This window comes from Panthera tigris, chromosome B4 (genome assembly GCF_018350195.1).
Source record: "Panthera tigris isolate Pti1 chromosome B4, P.tigris_Pti1_mat1.1, whole genome shotgun sequence".
Taxonomy (NCBI): domain Eukaryota; kingdom Metazoa; phylum Chordata; class Mammalia; order Carnivora; family Felidae; genus Panthera; species Panthera tigris.
In genome coordinates this window covers 80,524,418-80,548,894 of record NC_056666.1, presented here as the reverse complement: position 1 = coordinate 80,548,894, position 24,477 = coordinate 80,524,418, and the positions used below count along the sequence as shown (strand labels likewise).

Here is a 24,477-nt window from a genome sequence, read left to right as displayed (position 1 = left end):
CATCTTTACGTTTGTTTGCATTTCTCTCCACTTTGAATGGTGCCATATATCGTTTTCAAGTGTTTGTGTGTATAAGTAAGTTTTGATAGATTTTAACTTTTTTAAAAAGTTTTTTTAATGTTTATTTATTTATGTTGAGAGAGAGAGAGAGAGAGAGAGAGAGAGAGGGAGCGGGGCAGAGAGAGGGAGAGAGAGAGAATTCCAAGCAGCCTCCAGCATGTCAGCACAGCGCCCAGCATGGGGCTGACCTCACTGACCATGTGATCATGACCTGAGCCAAAATAAAGAGCTGGCCGCTCCACCGACTGAGCCACCTAGGCACTTCTGAGCTAGTCATTTTTAAGAAATAGCACACAGGGGAACCTGGGTGGCTCAGTTGGTTGGAGCGGCAGGCTTTTGGTTTCAGCTCAGGTCATGATCTTAGGGTCATGATCTCAGGGTCCTGAGAGATCCCCACTTGAGGCTCCTCACTGGGTGTGAAGCCTGGTTAAGATTCTCTTTCTCCCAGGGCACCTAGATGGCTCTGTTAGTTAAGAGTCTGAGTGCATTTCAGCTCAGGTCATGATCTCACAGTTTGTAAGTTCAAGCCCCATGTCCTGCTCTGCACTGACAGTGTGCAGCCTGCTTAGGATTCTCCATCTCTCTCTCTCTGCCCCTCCCCTGCAGCTATCTCTCCCTCTCAAAATAAATAAAAGTTAAAAAAAAAAAAAAGATTCTCTCCCTCTGCCCTTCTGCCTGGCTCGCATGCAGCATCTCTCTCTCTTTCAAAAAAAAAAAAAAAAGAAAAAAAGAAAAAAAACAAGCAAAGGAAAAGATTTGAAAACTGAGTAGAAGTTACTCTTTCATAAGATGTTTACATTTATAAGGGAAATCTCTATTGGCAAGGGTGTCTCTGTACCTCTCTGTACCAAGAAGGAGAGGATGATCAAATCCCTAAAATTTCTCCTCAAAGGACAAGCAGCAATTTCAATCTGCATAACAACATACCCTCATTCTTGCGCTTCCCCTGAAAACTTCCTGTAACTGGTTCCATCCACCTCTCCCCCCACCTCACACACATCTTCTGGCTTTAGCTGAAGAAGTCATTTAAGGTAGTAGCTTTGGGCCATTTGGGGGAGTTACTCAGTTTTCCTGTATCGCTCCCATGTACACAGGAGGTATACGTGTTATTAAACTTCTGTTTGTTTTTATCTTGTTAATCAGTCTTTTATTACAGGGGGTGGTCTTACTCAAGAACCTAGAAAAATAGAGGGACAATGATCTTACCTCCACTACATAATCAAAATTATCTTCCCTCCCCTACATAAAGCAAACTTTCAACTATCTTTACTTAGTAACAGGTTCATCGCAATGTATAATTTTAAATAATATTTTGGCCTACACATAAACATCACATAATACAATTGCAACAATGTTTGTAGTGAAACAGGAATATGTTTATGGCACACTATTCAAATTATTGACTTTTATTGTTAATAGATGAATATACTTTTAGTTTAAAATAGCTGTTCTGCTTTCACAGTCTCTATACTGTGCACTCTCTATTATTTAATCATATACCCTGAATAACTTCATGTTTCCCAAAGAAACAGTAAAAATATCTTAAAATCTTTGTTCAGATAGTGTGTAGCATTAAACAATCCCAAATTCAATTTACTATAAACTGTTTATATGTGTTTGTACCTCCTTGTTTAAGTAGCAACTAATACAAGTCTCAAATAATGAATGTGAAAGGGATATTGTACATGTCATTTCAGATCAACGCAGTGAGAAATAAGATGATGCAGGTGGGAGGGTAGGATATTGCTTCAATGGGACATTAAATACAGAATATGAGATTTCAAAACTAATTCTCACATATTTCTGTAAGTGAAAATTATGCAGAAAGTTGTCTTTATTATCTTCGTATTCTCAAAATCTAAGCTTGAGCCCAACACATAATGAGACATAAAAAGTAATTATTGAGGGGCACCTAGGTGGCTCAAAAAGTTGAGTGCCCGACTTCAGCTCAGGGAATGATCTTACAGTTTGGGAGTTGGAGCCCCAGGTCAGGTTTTCCACTGACAGCAAGGAACCTACTTTGCATTCTCTGCCTCTCTCTCTCTCTCTCTCTCTCTCAAAAATAAATAAGCATATTGGGGTGGCTGGGTGGCTCAGTCAGTTAAGTGTTCAACTTCAGCTCAGGTCATGATCTCATCATTTGTGAGTTCAAGTCCCACATCGGGTCTGGACAGACAGTAGGGACACTGCTTAGCTTCCCTCTCTTTCTGCCTCTCCACCCTACCCACCCCGCCCCCAGAAAAAAAAATAAACTTTAAAATGAGTGAATAAATACATATATACAAATATATAAATAAAATAAAAATAAAAATTAATTATTGGGGTGCCTGGGTGGCTTGGTTGGTTAAGCATCTGACTCTTAATCTCTTAGCTCAGGTCATGATCTCACAATTCATGAGATCAAGTCCCTGGTGCAGCTCCTGGCTGACAGCACAGAGCCTGATTGGGATTCTCTCTCTTCCTCTGTGTCTGCCCCTCCACCGCTTAAGCAAATTTTCTCCCTCTCTCTCTGAAAAAAAAAAAAAATTAAAAAAAAACTTTAAAAAGTTATTTTGAGAAAATAAATAAATAAATAAATAAATAAAATTAATTATTGAATGAGTACATGGTACTGATTGTAATGATCAAGTTTATGTCATCATTCAGTGAAAAAATGTAAAAGCTTACAGTTAAGCGTGACATCTCTTATGGTATAGAATAATAAAGACCTCAGACACAGTTTTAAAAAATTCTTAATATTTTCCCTAAGATTGGAGAGAAGCCCACTGTTGACAACTTAGCGAGTTGCTCTTGATAAATTGTTAATCTTGATTATTCCATTATTTTTTCTCCTTATGAAGTTAGAAATTATTACAAAAAATTTAAATGATTTGTGTTTCCCTGATGATGAGTGATGTTGAGCATTTTTTCATGTGTCAGTTGGCCATCTGGATGTCTTCCTTAGAGAAATGTCTATTCATGTCTTCTGCCCATTTCTTCACTGGATTATTATTTTTTGGGGGGAGGTGTTGAGTTGGATAAGTTCTTTATGGATTTTGGATACTAACCCTCTATCTGATATGTCATTTGCAAATATCTTCTCCCATTCTGTCCATTGCCTTTTAGTTATGCTGATTGTTTCCTTTGCTGTGCAGAAACTTCTTATTTTGATGAGGTCCCAGTAGTTCATTTTTACTTTTGTTACCCTTGCCTCCGGAGACATTTTGAGTAAGAAGTTGCTGCAGGCAAGATCAAAGAGGTTTTTGCCTACTTTCTCCTCGAGGATTTTGATGGCTTCCTGCCTTACATTGAGGTCTTTCATCCATTTTTAGTTTATTTTTGTGTATGGTGTAAGAAACTGGTCCAGGTTCATTCTTCTGCATGTTTTCCCAGCACCACTTGCTGAAGAGACTGTCTTTATTCCATTGGTAAAATCAAAACCACAATGAGATACCACCTTACACCTGTCAGAAGGGCTAATATTAACAACTCAGGCAACAACAGATGATGGCAAGGATGCAGAGAAAGAGGATCTCTTTTGCATTGTTGGTGGCAATGCAAGCTGGTGCAGCCACTCTGGAAGACAGTATGAGGTTCCTTGAAAAAGTAAAAATAGAACTACCCTATGACCCAGCAATTGCACTACTAGGCATTTATCTACGGGGTACAGGTGTGCTGTTTCGAAGGGACACATGGACCCGCATGTTTATAACAGCACTATCAATAATAGCCAAAGTACGGAAAGAGCCCAAATGTCCACTGATGGATGAATGGATAAAGAAGATGTGATATATATATATATATATATATATATATATATATATATAATGGAGTATTACTCAGCAATCAAAAAGAATGAAATCTTGCCATTAGCAACTACGTGGATGGGACTGGAGGGTATTATGCTAAGTCAAATTAGTCAGTCAAAGCAAGACAAAAATCATCTGGCTTCACTCATATGAGAACTTTAAGAGACAAAACAGATGGGCATAAGGGAAGGGAAACAAAATAATATAAAAACAGGGAGGGGAACAAAACAGAAGAGACTCACAAATATGGAGAACAAACTGAGGGTGGCTGAGGGTGTTGTGGGAGGCGGGATGGGCTAAATGGGTAAGGGGCATTAAGGAATCTACTCCTGAAATCATTGCTGCACTATATGCTAACTAATTTGGATGTAAATTTTAAAAAAGAAAAAGGAAATTAAAAAAAAAGAAAGAGCTTCCACAAATTTGTTATAAAAAAAAAATCAAATGATTGTATATATTTTTCTGTTCTGTTTTCAGGCCACTCTCACCTAAATATTATATTCTAAATTGGGTACTAATTTGGACTATAGTTTAATGCTGGTGTCCTGAGAACACCAATCACTATAGTACCTTTTGTCTATTCATTCAACTAATCCCCCTGAGTCTATTAGGAATGGAGCAGATAAAATTATGGCTAGCCTGAATAACATTACTAAGATCACATCATTTTGTCCACTAAGGTTGGAAAGACAATACATTAGCTTTTATTTCAACTACAACTTATTTCATTTTAAGTATCAAGATAATAATAAATAGTAACAGGTAGGATCTTCTAAGACCTCAGCTCCTTAGAGAAATTGAGGTTGATGTACAGAAATAGGTTAACGTATACCCTTTTATTAACACAGTAGAGGAGCTCTTGAAATTATTCTTTATGATCAGTATTTTGAATATTTGGTTACAAATATAAAATGACAGAGGAGAAACAGATTGCAAAGGCCTTTGAAAAATCCCAAAGCACTTACATTTAAACAAATTAAAGAAGCCATTAAAAATACCATTGACTAAACCAATGATATTTACCATAAAAGTAAGTATGCCTTTAAATTTTTCTTTCAGGATTATATTTTTGCTTTTATAGTATATGTTTACACTTTTTACAAGTATTCATAATTAATGCACAATGCTTTATATGAATCAAATTAAACTGCACAATTTATATGAAATATGTAAATAAAGAAAAATTTAAAACTACTATAATTTAATAGTTTTATGCAACATTTTTATTGTAACATTGATATTTTGTGATTGATAGAATTACATGACTTTGGTGTTCTTAGCTAGCTATCTGTAGTTATTTTTTTAATAATAATCTTTTTAATTTAACATTTTTTTAAAGATTTTACTTTTTAAGTAATTTCTACATCCAACGTGAGGCTCGAACTTACAACCCCAAGATCAAGAGTCACATGCTGTACCGACTGAACTCGGCAGGTGCCCCAATAATCATTTTAATATAGTCAATTTCAGGACACAAAATGTATTATTTTTCTGCAAGATTCAAAACAATTTAATTGACATATCTTAACACTGAGCAGATATACCTTATGTTTTAGTTTTATACAACGTGAATTTATACATAGTAGAAGTTAGCATCTGTCAAGTAAAGGCAGAAGCCAAAAAAATGCAAATCTTATGACCACAAAGAAGAGGACAGACAATGGAAAGTAGGAATTATTTTCTCCCAGCAATCATGTAGGTAAAAGATTTTAGTAAGTTCATTAACATATTAAGTTAGTTGGCTAATCCTCAGAAAATGTCATTCATTTTGACAGCTCTGAAACTTCTGAAGGACATAGAAAACAGATAAGATGGTACAGGTGTAGACAGGCTGTCTGGACAGTAAGTATTTTTTTTTTTATTTTTGCTTTTTTTCTTTTAAATTTTTATTTAATTTATTTATGTATTTTTAAAAATTTTTTTTTAACGTTTATTTATTTTTGAGACAGAGAGAGACAGAGCATGAATGGGGGAGGGTCAGAGAGAGGGAGACACAGAATCTGAAACAGGCTCCAGGCTCTGAGCTGTCAGCACAGAGCCCCACGCGGGGCTTGAACTCAAGGACCGCGAGATCATGACCTGAGCCCAAGTCGGCCGCTTAACCGACTGAGCCACCCAGTCGCCCCTTTAATTTATTTTTTTAATTTTCATCCAAGTTAGTTGGCATATAGTACAACAATGATTTCAGGAGTAGATCCCTTAATGTCCCTTACCCATTTAGCCCATCCCCCCTCCCACAACCCCCCCCCCCCCCCCCAGTAACCTTCTGTTTGTTCTCCACATTTAAGAGTCTTTTATGTTTTTGGAAAGTAAGTATTTTTAAAAATGATCTTAGATGACAGCACGTTTAAAGCTTTTATGGAAAATAATAACTTTAAACAGGAAAAACAAACAAATCCTGAGCAATACCCAGAGTTGTATTAGAAACAAAATAGAAGAAAAAATAGTAATAATCTTTGCCTCCCAAAACTTAGCTTGATGTTTGACTATTCCCTTTTATCACCCCTCAAGAAAAGAATAAGCAATGTGTGGAGCAGTGTTAAGTTATTTTAAAAATAAGTAAGAACACTTACAGCTTACAAAAATAAAATTAGGTCTTAAAGAAAAATCCTGCTTTATATGTCAGAGATTCCTTATAGGTAGGCAATAAATGAAAAAAATATATAAGAAAAACATATTAATCTTAGACAAGACCATTATAACCAATTAGTAATTAAAATTAGAATGCCTTTTGGCATAGCCATTGGAATTAGATTGGGGCTACCCTCCCATCTATTAAATATTTCTGGATTCTGTATACTGTTATCAGAGACACATTATTCTACCAGATGGGCAAGGGAGTGGTCTCTGTGGATTGTAAAAGTTTGAATGGGAAAAAAGAAAGAAATGTTTATTCGAAAGAGAAAAAATTTAAAGATGTGAAGAGGAACGCAACAACAAAAAATACCTTCAAAGAGTACTGTGGTATGCTGGGAGTAAACTCATAATCTTATATGAGGAGGTTTTAATCTCAGAGGTTTTAATTTCCCTTTTTTTCTTGTTTTCAGGAATATATTGAAACATTCAGAAGACAGATTTATATTGAGATATGTGAAAATAAAATGAAAGCAATATAGAAACAATGAATCAATATATCACATAATAAAGAAATGTTAAAAGTATTTTGTTTCTTTTTAGTACAAAGTCATTTTCCTCTAAAAGTGAAAGACAGCAATGATTTTTTTTAACATGTGTGTGTGTATGTGTTTGAGTTTCTTTTATGATGTAATAATTTTTATTTTTCATCTATTTTTCAGCTAAAACAAGAAATACCATCATAAAGAAGGAAAATAATGAGAAATTACACAGCAGTAACAGAATTTATTCTTCTTGGATTGACAAATGACCCACAATGGCAGGTTGTACTTTTTGTATTTCTTCTTGCTACCTACATGCTTAGTGTGACTGGGAACCTGATCATTATCATTCTCACACTTTCAGATCCCCACTTAAAGACTCCAATGTATTTCTTCCTTCGAAACTTCTCATTCCTAGAATTATCATTCACATCTGTCTGTATCCCCAGATTCCTTGTCACTATAGTGACGGGAAACAGAACTATTTCCTACAATGATTGTGTGGCTCAGTTGTTTTTCTTCATCCTGTTGGGGGTGACAGAATTTTACCTTCTGGCTGCCATGTCCTATGACCGCTACGTGGCCATCTGCAAGCCTCTCCATTACATGACCATCATGAATCACAGAGTCTGCATACTCCTTGTCTTTAGCTCATGGCTTGCAGGATTCCTGATCATCTTTCCACCAGTAATTCTGCTGCAGAAGTTGGAGTTCTGCGCCTCCAATGTAATTGATCATTTTATCTGCGACTCTTCTCCGATTCTACAGCTTTCCTGTACAAACACTCGCTTTTTAGAACTCATGGCATTTATTTTAGCAGTGGTAACACTTATGGTCACCTTAACACTAGTTATGCTCTCCTATACGTACATCATCCGGACAATTCTGAAAATTCCTTGCAAGAGTCAAAGGAAAAAAGCCTTTTCCACTTGTTCCTCCCACATGATAGTGGTCTCCCTCTCTTATGGAAGCTGCATCTTCATGTACATTAAGCCTTCTGCAAGGGAAAGGGTGACTTTAAACAAAGGGGTAGCTGTAATCATTACCTCAGTTGCTCCTCTCCTGAATCCTTTCATATATTCACTAAGGAACCAGCAGGTAAAGCAAGCCTTCAAGAACATGGTCCAGAGAATGGCCTTTTCTTTATATAAATGAATAGGATTATGCAAAAAATATATACATACCCCTGAAAGCAAAACTGAATGAAAAACTCTCTGGATTTTCCCCCATAAATTCTTTAAACACCCCATTTCATTCTTTCAGTTAGACATTTTTATATATTGTCAATATCTCTTTTTCTTATTAGCCTGAAAGCTGGGTCCTATGTATTTTATGTTCTAGGGAAAATGGCCAGTCTTCACCTGTGTAGCTAAATTTTAGATGTCAATAATCTTTATTATTTCTCCTATCAAAGCAAGTAGGTTATAAATTTGTACAAAAATGCAAATGGCTATACTACAGGAGGTTTACTAAAACCACATACAAATATAAAATTTATATTATGTGAAATAAGTAAAAATGTGTCTCAGTCAGTATCCCTAAATTTTCTTCTTCTTGTTACCAAGAAAAGAATATCTTTCACTGAAGTTTTCCCTATTTCTGCCAGTAATATTTAAAAAGGAAAACCATGGTCTATAAAAGCAAATTTAAAAATTCATTTTTATATCAGATTCTTTCAATTGATACAAAAATGGTCTTTTCTACCAACATGGAGAAAACAGAAAACTTAGCATCTCAAACACTGTGAGCTGTAGAATTCAGAGACTGTCTTGGAAATGATGACATATGACCCATTTACACCTTAGCTGTCCTTTATTTGCAAATCTACATACTGTGTTTATCTGTCCATTGCCTCTTTCGCAGCAGGCTCTCCCTCCCACATCCATGTCCAAAAAAAAGACTCTCACAGGTAACTGTAAAAAATGTGTCCAAGCCTGGTTCCTATACTTAATGAGCCCCTCAGCTCCAATGTTTCACTAACAAGGGTGTTTGTGTTGGGACCATAGTTATGAGTCTAACTACATAGTGGGTAAGTGGATTTGACTTTGGTTTCTTGATTTCTGGCTTGGTCTGATATATAGATTAATGTAAAGACTTCTACCATACATAGTCTCTAAGTAGAGACTTTTCCTTCCTAATTGCTTATAGATGAGACTCTGTGAGCACTCATCTATTTCTTACCACTGTACTTTCATGGAATGAGTTACATTGTTTTTTCAAACAGACTTAACACAATACTATCATGAAGTGAAAAGTAACTGATTTTATTTGATTATAAATTATTTATTGGATAAATTTGTAAAGACATGAAGCTATACAAGTTTGCCCTTATAAGACTATACTAAGTAAGCAGAAATGCAAAAGTGAAACACAGGAATGTGGAAAAACAACACGCAAATGTTAACTAAACAAATATATATTATATGTGTGGTAAGTATAATAGAAGCTAAGTAGGAAGACAGCAGAGAGAAAGGGGGATATAAGAAGGTAAAGGAAAGTTCATCCTCTTGATTGACAAAAACCTCTCCAAAGAAGTTGATTCTAACATTCACATTGTCAGTAAGATAAGAAAATCCCTACAAATCTTTCCAAAACAAATATCATATGCTTTAAATTGAAATAATATTTAGAAGTATTATTAAATTATGAACTTTTTGTTGCAAATGTAATTTTGGTGAGAAATGTATCAGGTATACATATACCTCTGAGGTCATGTTTTTAGAAGCTTTCAAAAAGTATTTATGCCCATATTTTATGCTCACACTGAAATATTTCAAAAATACTTTTCCTTTCTTTAAGTTTTTATTGAAATTCCAGTTAGTTAACATGCAGTGTAATATTAGTTTCAGGTATGTGATATAGTGATTGAACACTTCCATAAGTCACCTGGTGCACATCACAGGTGCCCTCCTTAATCCCCATCACCTATTTTATCCATCCCTCACCCACCTCCCCTCTGGTAATCATCAGTTTTGTTTTCTCATGGTTAAAAGTCTGTATCTTGGTTTGCATCTCTTTCTCTCTCTGATTTTCCCTTTGCTCATTTGGTTTGCTATTAAATTTCATATATGAGTGACTTCATTTGATATTGATCTTTCTTTGACCGACACTTACCATAATACTCCCTAGATCCATCCACATTGTTGCAAATAGCAAGATTTTATCCTTTTTTTATGACTGAACAGTATTCCACTGGATATATGTGTGTGTGTGTGTGTGTGTGTGTATACATATATATATATATATATATATATATATATATATATATATATGCATATGTATATTTGTGGTTATAGAAAACATAAATAGTCATTTATTTTCACTGGTAAGTTAACATTTTGAGAGTTAATTCTGATAAACAAAGTTAAATGAGGAGAAGGGAAGAGACAGATAAAAAGCCTGGGGAGGAAATGCCTACCTAAGAGTAGTCTAGTTTTGCTGTGAATAAGGATTTTGGTTGGATACCCAAGTAAAATTAACTGCCATTTGAAATATCAGAGAATATTGGACAAAGCATGGTCTGCTTTTTCCCATTATGTAACCAAGTATATTATTCTCCAGAATTCCACGTGAAAATAATACTAGAAACTATGTATTAGCTAGAAATGTGACTAGGTTTTATAGCATATTCAATCGCTTAAATTTTCTTGCTTTTGTTTTTACTAAGGAGATGATAAAAAGACATTTAGATATTATCTTAACTAATTCACTGATTTCATAGTTGAGTGCTCTATTGATTTGCTACATTTTTAATAAGGGGTGAGCACTCTGTGTTGAGAGTAATGTACAATTGGAATGAGGTAAAACTTTATATCATTAACTTTGTTACTAGAGTCCACACATCTACTGGACTATGTTTTTAGCAAACGAATGAATGAATGAATGAATGAGTGAATGAGTGAATGAGGGGTTGGAAGGCTATTGGTGCTGGCAAGAGCAAAAATGAACCATATTTAGTACCATCTCTTTCTCTCCAGTTTCCTAAGGTGTGATTCTCACTGCTATTTTCCTTGCTTTAGTTTTCGTTTTCCAGAATATATAGATCCACAAGAGTGTACATGTCTTTTATGGTTTCAACTGGCATTCCACAAATAAATTATCCAAAGTTTCCTAGACATAGACACAACTAGTTATACACACAAACATATATCCATGTGTACATAAAATATTTGTATTTAAGTATATTCATTGACACACATGTCTGTGTGTGTGTGTGTGTGTGTGTGTGTGTGTACACGATCAGAAACACTTTAAAACAAATTAAATCTTTATATAAAAATTTGATAACAGCATCTGTACATGCACAGGTATTTTTCTGGCTGGATACAGTATACTTTAGTGATGGTACACAACAGAATAGGGGAACCTGAGCCCCTCCCCTTCTTCAGGGGGTCTGGGATAGAAACCGTGTAGAGTTCAGAAGATTTTCAGTGTGTTGAGGAATGATTTGGGGCAAGGATTCTCCAGCAGCTGAGAGACTCTCTCTTTTTCTTATATGGTCAGTGAGAATAGTAGTCCGGGGGGCTCTTACTCCTGGGAGGCCATATAGACTATGAGGTCTACTACCTTGTTGCTATAGCCAAATTCATTGTGGTAACAGGAAATGAACTTGTCAAATTGGTCATTGAGGGCAATGCCAGACCCAGCATCAAAGGTGGAAGAGTGGGTGTCACTGTTTAAGTCACAAGGGATAACCTGCTTCTCAGTGTAGCCCAGGATTTCCTTGAAAGTGCCCTCTGATGCCTACTTCATCACTTTTTGATATCATTCTGGCAACTTTCTCCAGGCAGCAGGTTAGATTCATAACTGACACATTGAGGGTGGGGACATGAAAGGCCATGCCAGCAAACTTCCCATTCAGCTCAGGGATGACCTTGCCCACACCATTAGAGGCAGGGATGATGTTTTGGACAGCTCCTCAGTCACCACACAACAGCTTTCCGGAAAAGCCATCCACGGTTTCTGGGTGGCAGTGACGGCATGGACTGTGGGCATGAGTCTCTCCGTGATGCCAAAGTTGTCATGAATGACCTTAACCAGAGGCCAAATAGTTAGTGGTGCAGAAGGTATTGCTGGTAATCTGGAGAGAGTTGCCACACTTCTCAGGGTTCACACCCTTCACAAACATGGGGGCATCAGGAGAAGGGGCAGAGATGATGATGCTCTTGGCTCCATTCAGATAAGCCCAGTTTTCTCAATGGTAGTGAAGTGACTTCAGCACCAGTATCACCCCATTTGATGTTGGCAGGATCTTGCTCCTGAAGGATGGAGATGGGCTTCCCATTGATGACAAGTGTCTTGTTCTCAGTGCTGACTGTGCCATTGAATCTGTTATGGATGAAATCATACTGAGACAAGTAGACCATGCTGTTGAGGTCAACAAAGGTGTCACTGATGATGACAAAATCCACTCTGCCAGAGTTAAAAACAGTCATGCTGACCAGGCAATGTGACTAAATCTGTTTACTCAAACCTTCACCATCGTGTCTCTGGGACCTGGGAGGCACTACACAAGGAGATGCAGCTGTCTATCAAGTGAGGAAGAACAGAGACAGCACATGTATGTATTTTTCAGATTTTTTAGATGAATTAAAGATTTTAATACAACAGATGCTTAGCTTCTAAATAAGGACATGAGTGACTCATCTGTATATACTGTGAGTCACTCATTAGCATGATCATAGTGGTCAAAAAATGCCATCCTAACCCCACACTGAAGTCTAACATTAAAAATTGTCATTCTGAATTTCAAAAGTAATCCCTAAAAGTGTTTCCAAGTATCAACTTGGATTTTTGTACCATAGTAACAAGTAGTCATTGAAGAATGTTAGCAGACAAGAAAATAACTCTGATTGCAATGCATAAAATAGATTGAAGAAAGTCAGGGTCTGCCATGGTTAAAACAAACAAAAAAGGTAAGATCCATATCTAAGATATTAGTACTGGGGATGTAAAAAGACATCTAATGATGCATTTTCAAGAAACTTGACATTGTCTTGAGGTAAGAGTGAAGCAAAAAATGCAAGCCTATAGGAAGAAAATAGAGAAAGCAATGACATCCAGGAATCGGGCTTAAGAGACACAACTTGTTATGAGCTTTGCAGTGAAGACAGGAAATGCAAGGAGAGTAGACAGGTGGTGCAGAGAAACAATGAAAGAAGGCCAACTGCTGTCATGCTCCATTTTAGGATGAAACAGTAAGAAGAAATACTACGTGCAAGGATTTCAAAAACATTATGATATCGGGGCGCCTGGGTGGCTCAGTCGGTTGAGCGTCTGACTCCTGCTCAGGTCATGATCTCGCGGTCCGTGAGTTTGAGCCCCGCGTTGGGCTCTGTGTTGACAGCTCAGAGCCTGGAACCTGTTTCAGATTCTGTGTCTCCCTCTCTCTCTGACCCTCCCCCCATTCATGCTCTGTCTCTCTCTGTCTCAAAAATAAATAAATATTTTTAAAAATTTAGAAAAAGATAAAGTTAAAAAAAACATTATGATATCAAGTGAGGAATGTTGTGGAATGAATTTAAATACGTAAAATATCTCTTTAATACTAGTTCTTTGCCATATTTGGGGTTGAATTTATTATTCTTCTAAAGACTGAATCCCATGAAGTCTCTCTGTACATTTGAGACTGTCATTACAGTCACTTGTTAAGCCGCCCTAAAAAATAATACTTTAAATTAATATGGAGGACATGCTTGAAAACAGCATTGATCTCAGAACTAATAGGAGAAAATGGGAAGTAGAGAGAAGGAGCTATCACGGACAGAGGCCTTTACCCAGGACTGTTTCATTCCTTATATTGCTGCTTCCTGATTTCTTTAAAATACTGAGCAAGGAATTAACCTATTATGTACTGAAAAAGTCTCCCATACAGTCATAAAAATCAGTGTCCATCCTGGAGGCTAAAGTCACCTACAAATTACATGATCTGGGCACATCATAAGCCTTGGAACAATATTATGTAGTCAACTTCGTAACTATATAAGGGACAGTATTACTCATGAAATAGCACTTCAGAAGTTTCATTTTTAGTTTGACAGCAATAACCAAGAAAACCTTAGGCCGAAGCATGAGACACTAATCCAAACTCTCCTTTGGTATCAGTCACAATAAATTCCATACATTGAATGTTAACAAAGCAGAGAGCATTTATACCTGTTTGATCACTGCATATGTATTATCACATTTCATCCTCACAGGCATCTTATCATCATTGCTGTGTTTCAGGTAAGTAAAATCAGGCTTGCCTTTCCTATGTTCGCCACCCCTTAACCACCAACCCAATGGTACTGTTATGTCTCTGTAATAATACAGTATTGCAAAGGCTTCGAGGGGACAGGAATTAAATTCCAACAGGTGTCTGGTTCAGAAGTGGAGAGCTTGATCTCAAAGTTAGCTTTCTACAGCCAAAAGAAGCACTCACACTCATAGGTGAAAAACAGTAACTTTACAATTTTTAATTCGTTATATCTAAAAATACTTTGAAAATAAACCATGTAATGCACTGCAAAGATTAATTTACCATTTGACATTTTTATGTCAAATAGATCTGAGATTAGATAGATCTCAGAATAGATCTGAGATTAGATAATCTGGATAAAATGGAAATATTGACATTTTATGATAAAATTCTTACGTTATTTGTGTTGTTTTCATTGTTAAATGTATCCTACATATAGAAGAGCATATGAAGTCAGTGATGTCAATTTAAAATAACTAAAAACTATGGGAATGCAAGCTGGTGCAGCCACTCTGGAAAACAATATGGAGGTTCCTCGAAAAACTAAAAATAGAACTACCCTATGACCCACCATTGCACTACTAGGCATTTATCCACGGGATACAGGTGTGCTGTCTCAAAGGGACACAGGCACCCCAATGTTTATAGCAGCACTATCAACAATAGCCAAAGTATGGAAAGAGCCCAAATGTACACCGATGGATGAATGGATAAAGAAGATGTGATATATATATATCATATATATATATATATGTGTGTGATGTATATATGTGATATATATATATGTGATATATATATGTGATATATATATGTGATATATATATATATGTGATATATATATGTGTGATATATATATGTAGATATATATATACGTGATATATATATATAATGGAGTATTACTCGGCAATCAAAAAGAATGAAATCTTGCCATTTGCAAGTACGTGGATGGGACTGGAAGGTATTGTGCTAAGTGAAATAAGTCAGTCAGAGAAAGACAAAAATCATCCGGCTTCACTCATATGAGGACTTAAAGACACAAAACAGATGAACATAAGGGAAGGGAAACAAAGATAATATAAAAACAGGGAGGGGGACAAAACAGAAGAGACTCATAAATATGGAGAACAAACAGAGGGTTACTGGAGGTGTTGTGGGAGGGGGGATGGGCTAAATGGGCAAGGGGCATTAAGGAATCTACTCCTGAAATCATTGTGGCACTATATGCTAACTAATTTGGATATAAATTTTAAAAAATAAAATATAAATTAAAAAAATAAATTAATTTAAAATAATTAACTAATTAATTAATTAAAATAACTAAAAACGATATACATCCATCCACTTCCCAGGCTAACACAGCAAACACCAGACTAAAACAGAAACTCCCAGTTTTTCTGCCCCCAAAAATATAGATCTCAAAAGACACATCAACTATACTGATTTCTCACACCACCCAAATTACACTATGGTTTTGTTTTGTTTCCTGGGGGTTTTTTGGTCAGGTTTAGGGTTTTAAATTGCGAACAATAAATTTCAGCTGCATGCTTTTATAAATTTGACAAGTCAAAATAAGTAATATCTTCATGACTCCAAAACATTTCCTTATGTACTTTTGTAGTCAATCCCTACTCCTCACCCACAGCCCTTGAAAAACCTACATTGTCCTATGGTTTTGTTTATTTTGTATTGTCACAGAACAAGAATCATATAGTTGGTAGCTTTTGAGTGTCCCTTTTTTCACCTTGAATAGTACTTTTAAGACTCATCCATGTACTTGTATATATCATTGTTTTATTCCTTGTTTGCTGGAGTAGTAGGTCATTGCACAGATATACAGACTCACCAGTTGATGAAAATTATAAAACTTCAGGTTTCATATTTAGGAAGAAGTTGTTTTGAGTTGTCTTTTGTACTTCGTGAAACATGTAGGCTTCAGACTTTTGCTTAGAGAAGCCCATTTTTCTAGGACCAACTGTGGAAAACTAATGTGTTGTCATTGAATTCCCTTGGCACTTATTTCAAAAGTGGATTCAACAGGGGCATCTAGGTGACTCACTTAAGTGTCCAACTCCTGACCTGGGCTCAGGTCATGAGTTTGTGAGTTCGAGCCCCACATCGGGCTCTGCACAGATAACGCAGAGCCTGCTTGGGATTCTCTCTACCTCTCTCTCTGCTCCTCCTCTGCTGACATTCTCTCTTTCCCTCTCTCAAAATAAATAAACAAACGTAAAAAACACAGAATCAAAAGTTATTTGAACATAGATAGATAGGCTTATTTACACATATATATCAATATATATGTTTATTTTTGGACAGGTTATTTTGTCCCTTGATATATTTCTTTTTCATTTAACCAATGCAATATTCACTTAATTAATATGTTTCATAGCAGGTGTTTAATAATTTTACTGTATAAAAATTCACAAAAAGTGACTAGATGTGTAAATACCTTAAATTCATTATTTTTTAAATACTAAAAGATATTTATATTTGTAGTGTCAATAGACATTTCAGTGAGAGTTTACTATTCTTTCTATATTGATATATTTTATTTGTTTATTTTTGTTTAAGGGTTTTGGAGTGAAATTTATGAGATAGACACACCTATAATTTGTATTTTAATTTCTAAATTATAACTATGAGAGACTCATAAATACAGCTAGCAAATGTTGTCTTTATGATCGTTCTTGGGTTTGTAACAATGGTCTCGTTTCTTTCTTAAATGTTTAGTAGTAAACACTAGTGGAGCCAATTACAAGAGAATCATTATTCATGGGAAAATTGTTAATAAAAATTTAACTGTTTTAGTAGACATTTTAAAATGTATATTTCTCCTTCATACATCACCCTGATCTCTTCAATTTTTTTTATTTTAACAAATCCTTAATTTTTGGTAAAAATATTGTTTATTATGCAGTTGAACCCTTGACCAGGAGTCGGGAACATAGAACTCCTATGTAGCCGAAAATCTGCATATAACTCATGACTCCCTAAAAATGAAACTGCTAATAGCTTACTGACAACCAGAGACTTACTAACAACCTAAACAGTTGGTTAACATACATTTTGTGTGTTATATGTATTATATTCTGTTTTCTTACAATTAAGTAAGCTAGAGAAAAGAAAATGTTATTAAGAAAATCATAAGGAAGGGACAGTACATCTACAGCACTGTACTGTATTTGTTGAAAAAAAAATGTGCATGGAAGTGGACCCATGCAGCTCAAGTCCATGTTATTCAAGGGTCAACTGTATATATTTTTTAATATCAGGAGTATCTGTCTGTAGTGCTATCCCGTTTTCTTTCCTGATACTTGTGACTTAATGTTGCTGTTTTTCCACTGTTATATTGCTTAGGGTTTTATACATCTTACTAGTCTTTCTGAGAATCAATGTTAAGCCATGTGACAGCCTCACACCTGTCAGAATGGCTAAATGTGGGTGAGGATGCAGTTCTCCATGAAGGGACCTTCATGCACTGTTGGTGGGAATGCAAACTGGTGCGGCCTCTATGGAAAAGAGTATGGAGTTCCCTCGAAGAGTTAAAAATAGAACTACACTCTGATCTGGCAGTCACACTACTGGGTATTTACTCAAAAATACAAAAACATTAATTCAAAGACACACACACTATGTGTATTGCAGCATTATTTACAACAGCCAAACTATGGAAGTGGCCCAAGTGTCCATCGATAGATGAATGGATTAACAAGATATGGTCTAAATATACAATGGAATATTATGCAGCCATAAAAAAGAATGAGATCTTGCCATTTGCAATGACATCAACGGAGCTAGAGAGGATAATGGAGATAGCAAGATGACTCAGTCAGAGAAAGACAGATACCATATGATTTCACGCATATGTGAAATTAAGGAAACAAAAATAAATAGCAAAGGAAAAAGGAAAGAGACACAGAGAGAGAGAAACCAAGAAGCAAACTCTTAATTACAGAGAACAAACTGATGGTTACCAGAGGGGAGAGGGGAGGTGACTGGAGAGATCCTGGAAATAAAGGAAGGGGATTAGAGAGTATGCTTATCATGATAAGCATTGAATAAGGTACACGATTGAAGAGTCACTATATTGTACGCCTGAGACTAATATGACATGTATGTTAACTATACTGGAATTAAAATTAAAAACTTAATAAGACATACTAAAATAGCCAGTAGAAAAAAAAATGTTAAGCCATGTGAATATCCTATATTATCGATATTTTTCTGTTTCATGATTTTTTTCACCTGTAAATTTTACTCTCATTTTTTTTGACTTGCTATGTTCTCTTTCACTATATTAAAATAGAAGATTAATCCAGTTGTTCCTGTTTTTCTTGTTTATAGTCTTTACCTATATTGCTTTGTATATATCCCTCTAAGTACTTCATTCACTGAATTGCAAAAGTTTAGACATAACATAATGCACTATTTAGTTCAAAGTTAGTCAAAATTTAATTTCAGTTCTTTTCGATCTATTGAGTTTTAGGGAGTATCTTTAATGTCCATGCCATTAGACCTTTCTCAACTAATTATCTAATAGTTAACTGATTTCTATATTAAGCTGACCATCATCAAAGAACACACACTGAATGATTCCAATAGTTGAATCTGTAGAGGGTTTCTTTATGTCCCATCAGACTAGAGAATGGCAGTAAGTGTTCTTATGTATTTTGAGCACTAGCATGTTTTTATTGCTAATGCCATCGTGGGCAGTTTAAGGAACTGGATTCTAGTGCATTTGATCAATTGGATAGCGAAGCTCTACCACATGTGCTTTCCCCTTGGAGATGTTGGAAAGTTCAAATGTCTCCTAATACTATGGTTCCTGGCACAGATTTTGTTCTACCAATGAGATCCACACAAACTCAGAATTTGGTAGAAAATTTCAACATTTTCTACCATGGAAATGTCACCTTAGGAAGGTTGTGGGAACATATGGGCTATTTTCTGCAGCATTGTTGAGTCCCCAACTTCCTTAGAGAAGCTATTTTGATGGATGAAGAAGCAGTGACATCTTTTTGCTTCCATGTGTCTGATCTCTGGACCAGAGTTAAGGTTCAGTATTTTTACATTGTATCTCCGATGGTAGCCTATCTTTGTGAATCTTATTATATTGCTCTAAGGGTCATTATTAGAGTGTCACCCAGAAATTCCTCCAGCCTTTCCAAACTTCACAGACCTCAATTCACCTTCATTAATAATTTCCAGTTTAAGATACTTAAACTATTTACTCTTCCTACACTTACCAAACTTTTACTAATGCTGCATTATAATAAAGGAAAGCGCCAGGCCCATATGTTTTGCTATGTACACACTAAAAAAAATCCAGATAATTCTAGAAATAATTTTTAAATAAAAAAGATTTTCTAAAAGTAGAATTATAATTAAATTATGGAAATCTTCAGGGGAAAATGGCATCTGCATAATTATAATACGCTGTTTCATTAAATAGAGTATTATGTCTTTGGTTTTACTGTAGTCTTTTAGTCACGCATAATTATTGAGGATTTTTAAATACAGATCATGATCTCTTATACAATTTCATGCTAAGAATTCTTAGAATATTTTTTAAATTATCATTTCTTCCACTATATTTTCAAAATATTTAGTATTTACACATAAGAAAGCTTAGATTAGCAAAACATTATCTGACTTTGTGACTTAGAGGGCATTTGTCATGGCATGAAACACATCGACATCAGGAAATACAGGTAAATCATAATTTGGAGTTAACTTCTATCTTTTTTTAAAGCATAGCAAATGTAATTTATGATGATTTAATATATTCATTCGTTTTAAACTTAAATAGCACAAACTTTAAATCTGTTTCCTTATGCTTACCGATATCTATGCTATGATAATTACCAGAACGTCTTTCCTTGTCAATGAAGAAAATAAAGTCCAGAGAAATTTCCCAAAGGATACACACAACCAGAGAAGAAAAGCTCCTCACATATGGACTATTATTAGATTATTTGCTTATGTCTGAGGTTACTGCAGTCCTCATGGACAACAGCCCTTGAGCCTGCACTTCTGTCTCCATAATTGACTTTATGATTGCTCCTCTCCCAATGGAATCCATCACAGAGGATGAACAAAACCTCAATGTGGAAAAATCCTGCAGAAAGGTATCAGAAGTAAAGTAAGTACTGTTGATATTCTACCAAGTAATCATGGACTCTGGAGACCGAAGGTTGTTATGGTCCTCAAATATCCCTGGTCATCCCATTGTCCTCATTTTAAGATATATAAGGCATAATAGAATACAAGAAAGGAACTCTCCTTTAATATATATTCCTTAATTGGCTTTCCCTGACTAAAGAGTGACAGCCCTTGAATTGACACAGCTTTGATAGAAGTTATTCACTGTCATGTGAGGATTAGAATGTTTATCAGCTTCTTCTCTGCTTCAAAGAAAATGGCTAAGTGAATCTGTAATACATTAATTCACACACCTACTAATGGAAGTAAAATATATATAACAAGGCAATAAAAATGCATCTATTTGGGAGGAATATCCTTGACCTGAGAAAATGAACATAGATTTGGAAAGAGCATTAGAAAATGATATCTAGGTTTAGTGATTATTTTGATGTTATTAATTTTAACATACCAATAACTTATGATTTTTATTCCATTTTTAGAGATGACACAGTAATAATGGAAACCAAAGATTGTACATAAAAGAAGGTAAAAATATTTCTAAATATATTTTGTACTGTCTTTTAATGATTCAGACACGGATAGTGAATCATTATGGCTACAGCACTATCATACAGATTATATGTATTCCCTGCATTTTAGGTTACATTCTTACTTTAGGTAAAGCTAATTATTTAACAATGAATATATTAGGAATAGAAATTCAAAAAGTGATGAATTTTAGACCATATATTATGTTACTTTCTTGGTGAATACTCAGCAAAATTATGACCTAAAATACAATAACCCATTAACTTCTTTCACTGCTTAACAGAAAAACAGTCTCATGGACCTTGTATTATCTAATCCAAATTCCTGATTCTTCATGACATTAACATGGTTTCATATACAATATTTAATTAAGATATAACTAATTTTTTCCACACTTAAGAAAGTATTTGTGTCGCTAGAAACAAAGCACAGGTTTCATTTGTTCCTTTTTCCTTGTCTCTTTCAGCAGGTTTCTGCCATGGGTGACAGGGGAACAGACAATCACTCGGAAGTGACTGACTTCATCCTTGTAGGCTTCAGGGTCCGCCCTGAGCTCCACATTCTCCTCTTCCTGATCTTTCTGCTTGTGTATGCCATGATCCTCCTAGGGAATGTTGGGATGATGACCATTATTATGACCGATCCCCGGCTGAACACACCGATGTATTTCTTCCTGGGCAACCTGTCCTTCATTGATCTCTTCTATTCGTCTGTTATTGCACCCAAGGCCATGATCAACTTCTGGTCTGAGAGCAAGTCCATCTCCTTTGCAGGCTGTGTGACCCAGCTCTTTCTCTTTGCCCTCTTCATCGTGGCAGAGGGATTTCTCCTGGCAGCTATGGCTTATGACCGCTTCATTGCCATCTGCAACCCACTCCTCTACTCTGCCCAGATGTCAACACGTCTTTGCACTCAGTTGGTGGCTGGTTCTTACATCTGTGGCTGCATCAGCTCGGTTCTTCAGACAAGCATGGTATTTACTCTGTCCTTTTGTGGTTCTCGATCCATTGACCACTTTTACTGTGACACTCGCCCACTTGAGAGGATATCTTGTTCTGACTTCTTCATCTATAGGATGATTTCCTTTTTCTTATCGAGCATCATCATCTTGCCTACCATCATAGTTATTATTATTTCTTACTTGTATATTGTGTCCACAGTTCTCAAGATACGCTCCTCTGAGGGACGTAAGAAAGCATTCTCCACTTGCAGCTCACACCTGGGAGTCGTGAGTGTGCTGTACGGTGCTGTGTTTTTTATGTATCTCACTCCTGACAGGTTTCCTGAGCTGAGTAAAGTGGCCTCGTTGTGTTACACCCTAGTCACTCCCATGCTGAATCCTTTGATTTACTCTCTGAGAAACAAAGATGTCAAAGAAGCTCTGAGAAAGATTCTGGGGAAAAAAATATTTTTGTTTAATTCTATCTTAACAGTGACATAACTGAAAGGAAGGGGCATTATGGCAGTCTGGGAGGCATCGATGCAAAGAATGCACCCAATGATTTTGAAATTGTCAATTTTAGAAAGTTTATTTATTTGAATCCCTTGTACCTATAGCTGAAGAATACATTTGGTCTATATTTTGCCTAGCTGTTGATTTTGGGGTGGAAGAGCTTTCTCCATACTTCACCTTCATTTGAGTAAAGACAATGATTGCCATGTAATTTATTTTAAGGAAAATATATTCCAAATTTGCTGCTGGCTCTCTAAGGATGATGTTAGGATTTATTTTCTATCTTGAGTCAGTAACAAATATTATATAATGTGTATAATTATATAATGTGTATAATTGGTAGATAACCTTATGATATAAGGTCACCCTAAGGGTGACATGTGAGTCATTCAATTGTGTAAGAACTGAGTGAGTGAAACACTTAGTTAATGGTTTCTCTGACTTAGATCAATTATTCTTACAAATCCTCCCTTTCACAAGACAACTGTAATGAAACTGAACCAAAAATAAAGACAATTCATTTTTTTGTTATATATGGCCTAGTGAGAGTTAATTCATCACATTGATAATTATTGAATTTTGATGCCTTCTTGTGCTATGAAATTCCCTATGTATAAATAATTTCAGTCCTAGCTCACCATGAAATCCGGGGGAAATAGCTATAGAGAACTAAACTGCCATATATTAGTCCAGTGAAAAAGACACTTATGGAAAATACAAAGAAAGTGTAGTTTCTAAAGGTGAGTGGTTCTATGGTCACAGAACACTTCCTAAGCACATTTTAAAACAAATAGCATTAAGCCAAATGAAATAAATAGCTTTCTGTGCAAATGAAGAAAATAACTCTATGGTGAACTTCATGTGGTTTATAAGTGATTTGTAACACACAAGACAAAGAGTGAAGCATGAGACTTAAAGGGAAATTCATGGAAATCATACAGATTTCCTGACATATATGTCACGCCAAGGAAGCTGACCTTTATTCTGTAGACGGGGGTAAGCACTGGGGATTTTTAGAAAGACAGTATTGTATTCAAATTGTCATTATATGAAAATCATACTGGTAGCTTTGAGGAAGATAAATACTCATAGGGAGAAGACGGTAATCCCAGAAAGTGTGTGGTCATCCAAGAGGTTATGGTGGCTCTAATGGAGGGAGTCTTATTAGGGACAGTGAAGAAAGAGATGACCTTTAGAATGGAAGGTAAAGTAAGCTGAATACTGATTGCTGGTTCATCACATGAGAATGACCTAGAAGTGAATAATGACTCTAATGTTTGAGCATCTGTGCTGGAGAAATGCTACCTCATAATGAGGAAGGAAATATAAGGGTAAGAATAGTTCATTGGTAAGAATTAAGAAAATAAGCTCAGGTGTCAGAGCTTTCAAATTCTGTTTTTGCCCCTGTAGCTTCGGGTAAGTTACATAGTATCTCTGCATTGTTATTTCTTCCTGAAAAATGGGGTGTATAAGAGAATCTCCACCATAGAGTCACTTGAATGATTGAATTATGTAAATTTCATATGTTTGTTAAATCCAAATCAGATTTGTCTTTTCCTCCTGCTCTCAACACTATTCATATTACGTCTGAGAGAGGAAGACACTAACTTTCTCTGCCCCTCTGCCTTCCCTCTTTGCCATGATGTGTCTCCAACTCTCCAAGCATATCTGTTTTCATTTCCATAGACAGAGCTTGAGAAACACTTCCTACTTTGTTATTTCAGTCTTTACCTTTCTCTCTGCAGAAAACTAAGGGAAAAAATTGTAAAATGATCAAAAAGGCAACAGAGGTCCAAATTATTTTTTTTTCTATTTAGTGCTATTTTTTAATGTACATTTTAACTAGCCAACATACAGTGTAATATTGGTTTCAGGAGTAGAAGTCAGTAACTGATCATCACAAGTGCTCTCCTTAATACCCATCACTCATCTAGCCCTTTCCCCAATTAAATGCAAAATAGTTATCTAATCATCAAATGCTGTATCTATTCATCTCTCTACCCATGTCTTTCTCTAAGAATCCTCTCTTATATTTTAACAAATGTCATCTCTTCAACCACATTTTTAAAAATTCAGATCACTAGGGAAAATACAGGACTCACTGTGTCTTGTGTCTCCTGAGATAAA

General features: G+C 35.7%; 2 protein-coding genes and 1 pseudogene across 2 annotated transcripts; 2 read left to right on the top strand and 1 right to left on the bottom strand.

Annotated features, from left to right (window-relative positions):
• The first annotated feature begins 7,180 nt into the window (after window positions 1–7,180).
• On the top strand, window positions 7,181–8,119 carry LOC102962230 (olfactory receptor 6C75-like). Its single transcript, XM_007081566.2, has one exon. It carries the CDS (start codon window positions 7,181–7,183, stop codon window positions 8,117–8,119), a length of 939 nt encoding a protein of 312 aa, XP_007081628.1.
• A 3,372-nt stretch (window positions 8,120–11,491) lies between these two features.
• LOC102972935 lies at window positions 11,492–12,446 on the bottom strand (annotated as a pseudogene).
• Window positions 12,447–21,360: 8,914 nt separating this feature from the next.
• LOC102961943 (olfactory receptor 9K2-like) lies at window positions 21,361–22,338 on the top strand. The gene has a single exon (XM_007081565.2). The coding sequence runs from the start codon at window positions 21,376–21,378 to the stop codon at window positions 22,336–22,338; it is 963 nt and encodes a 320-aa protein (XP_007081627.1). The 5' UTR covers window positions 21,361–21,375.
• The last annotated feature ends 2,139 nt before the right edge of the window (window positions 22,339–24,477 follow it).

What these genes read in the sequence shown, in the direction of transcription:
- LOC102961943 (XM_007081565.2), top strand. Translation starts at nt 21,376, where the DNA reads ATGGGTGACAGGGGAACAGACAATCACTCGGAAGTGACTGACTTCATC.
- LOC102962230 (XM_007081566.2), top strand. Translation starts at nt 7,181, where the DNA reads ATGAGAAATTACACAGCAGTAACAGAATTTATTCTTCTTGGATTGACA.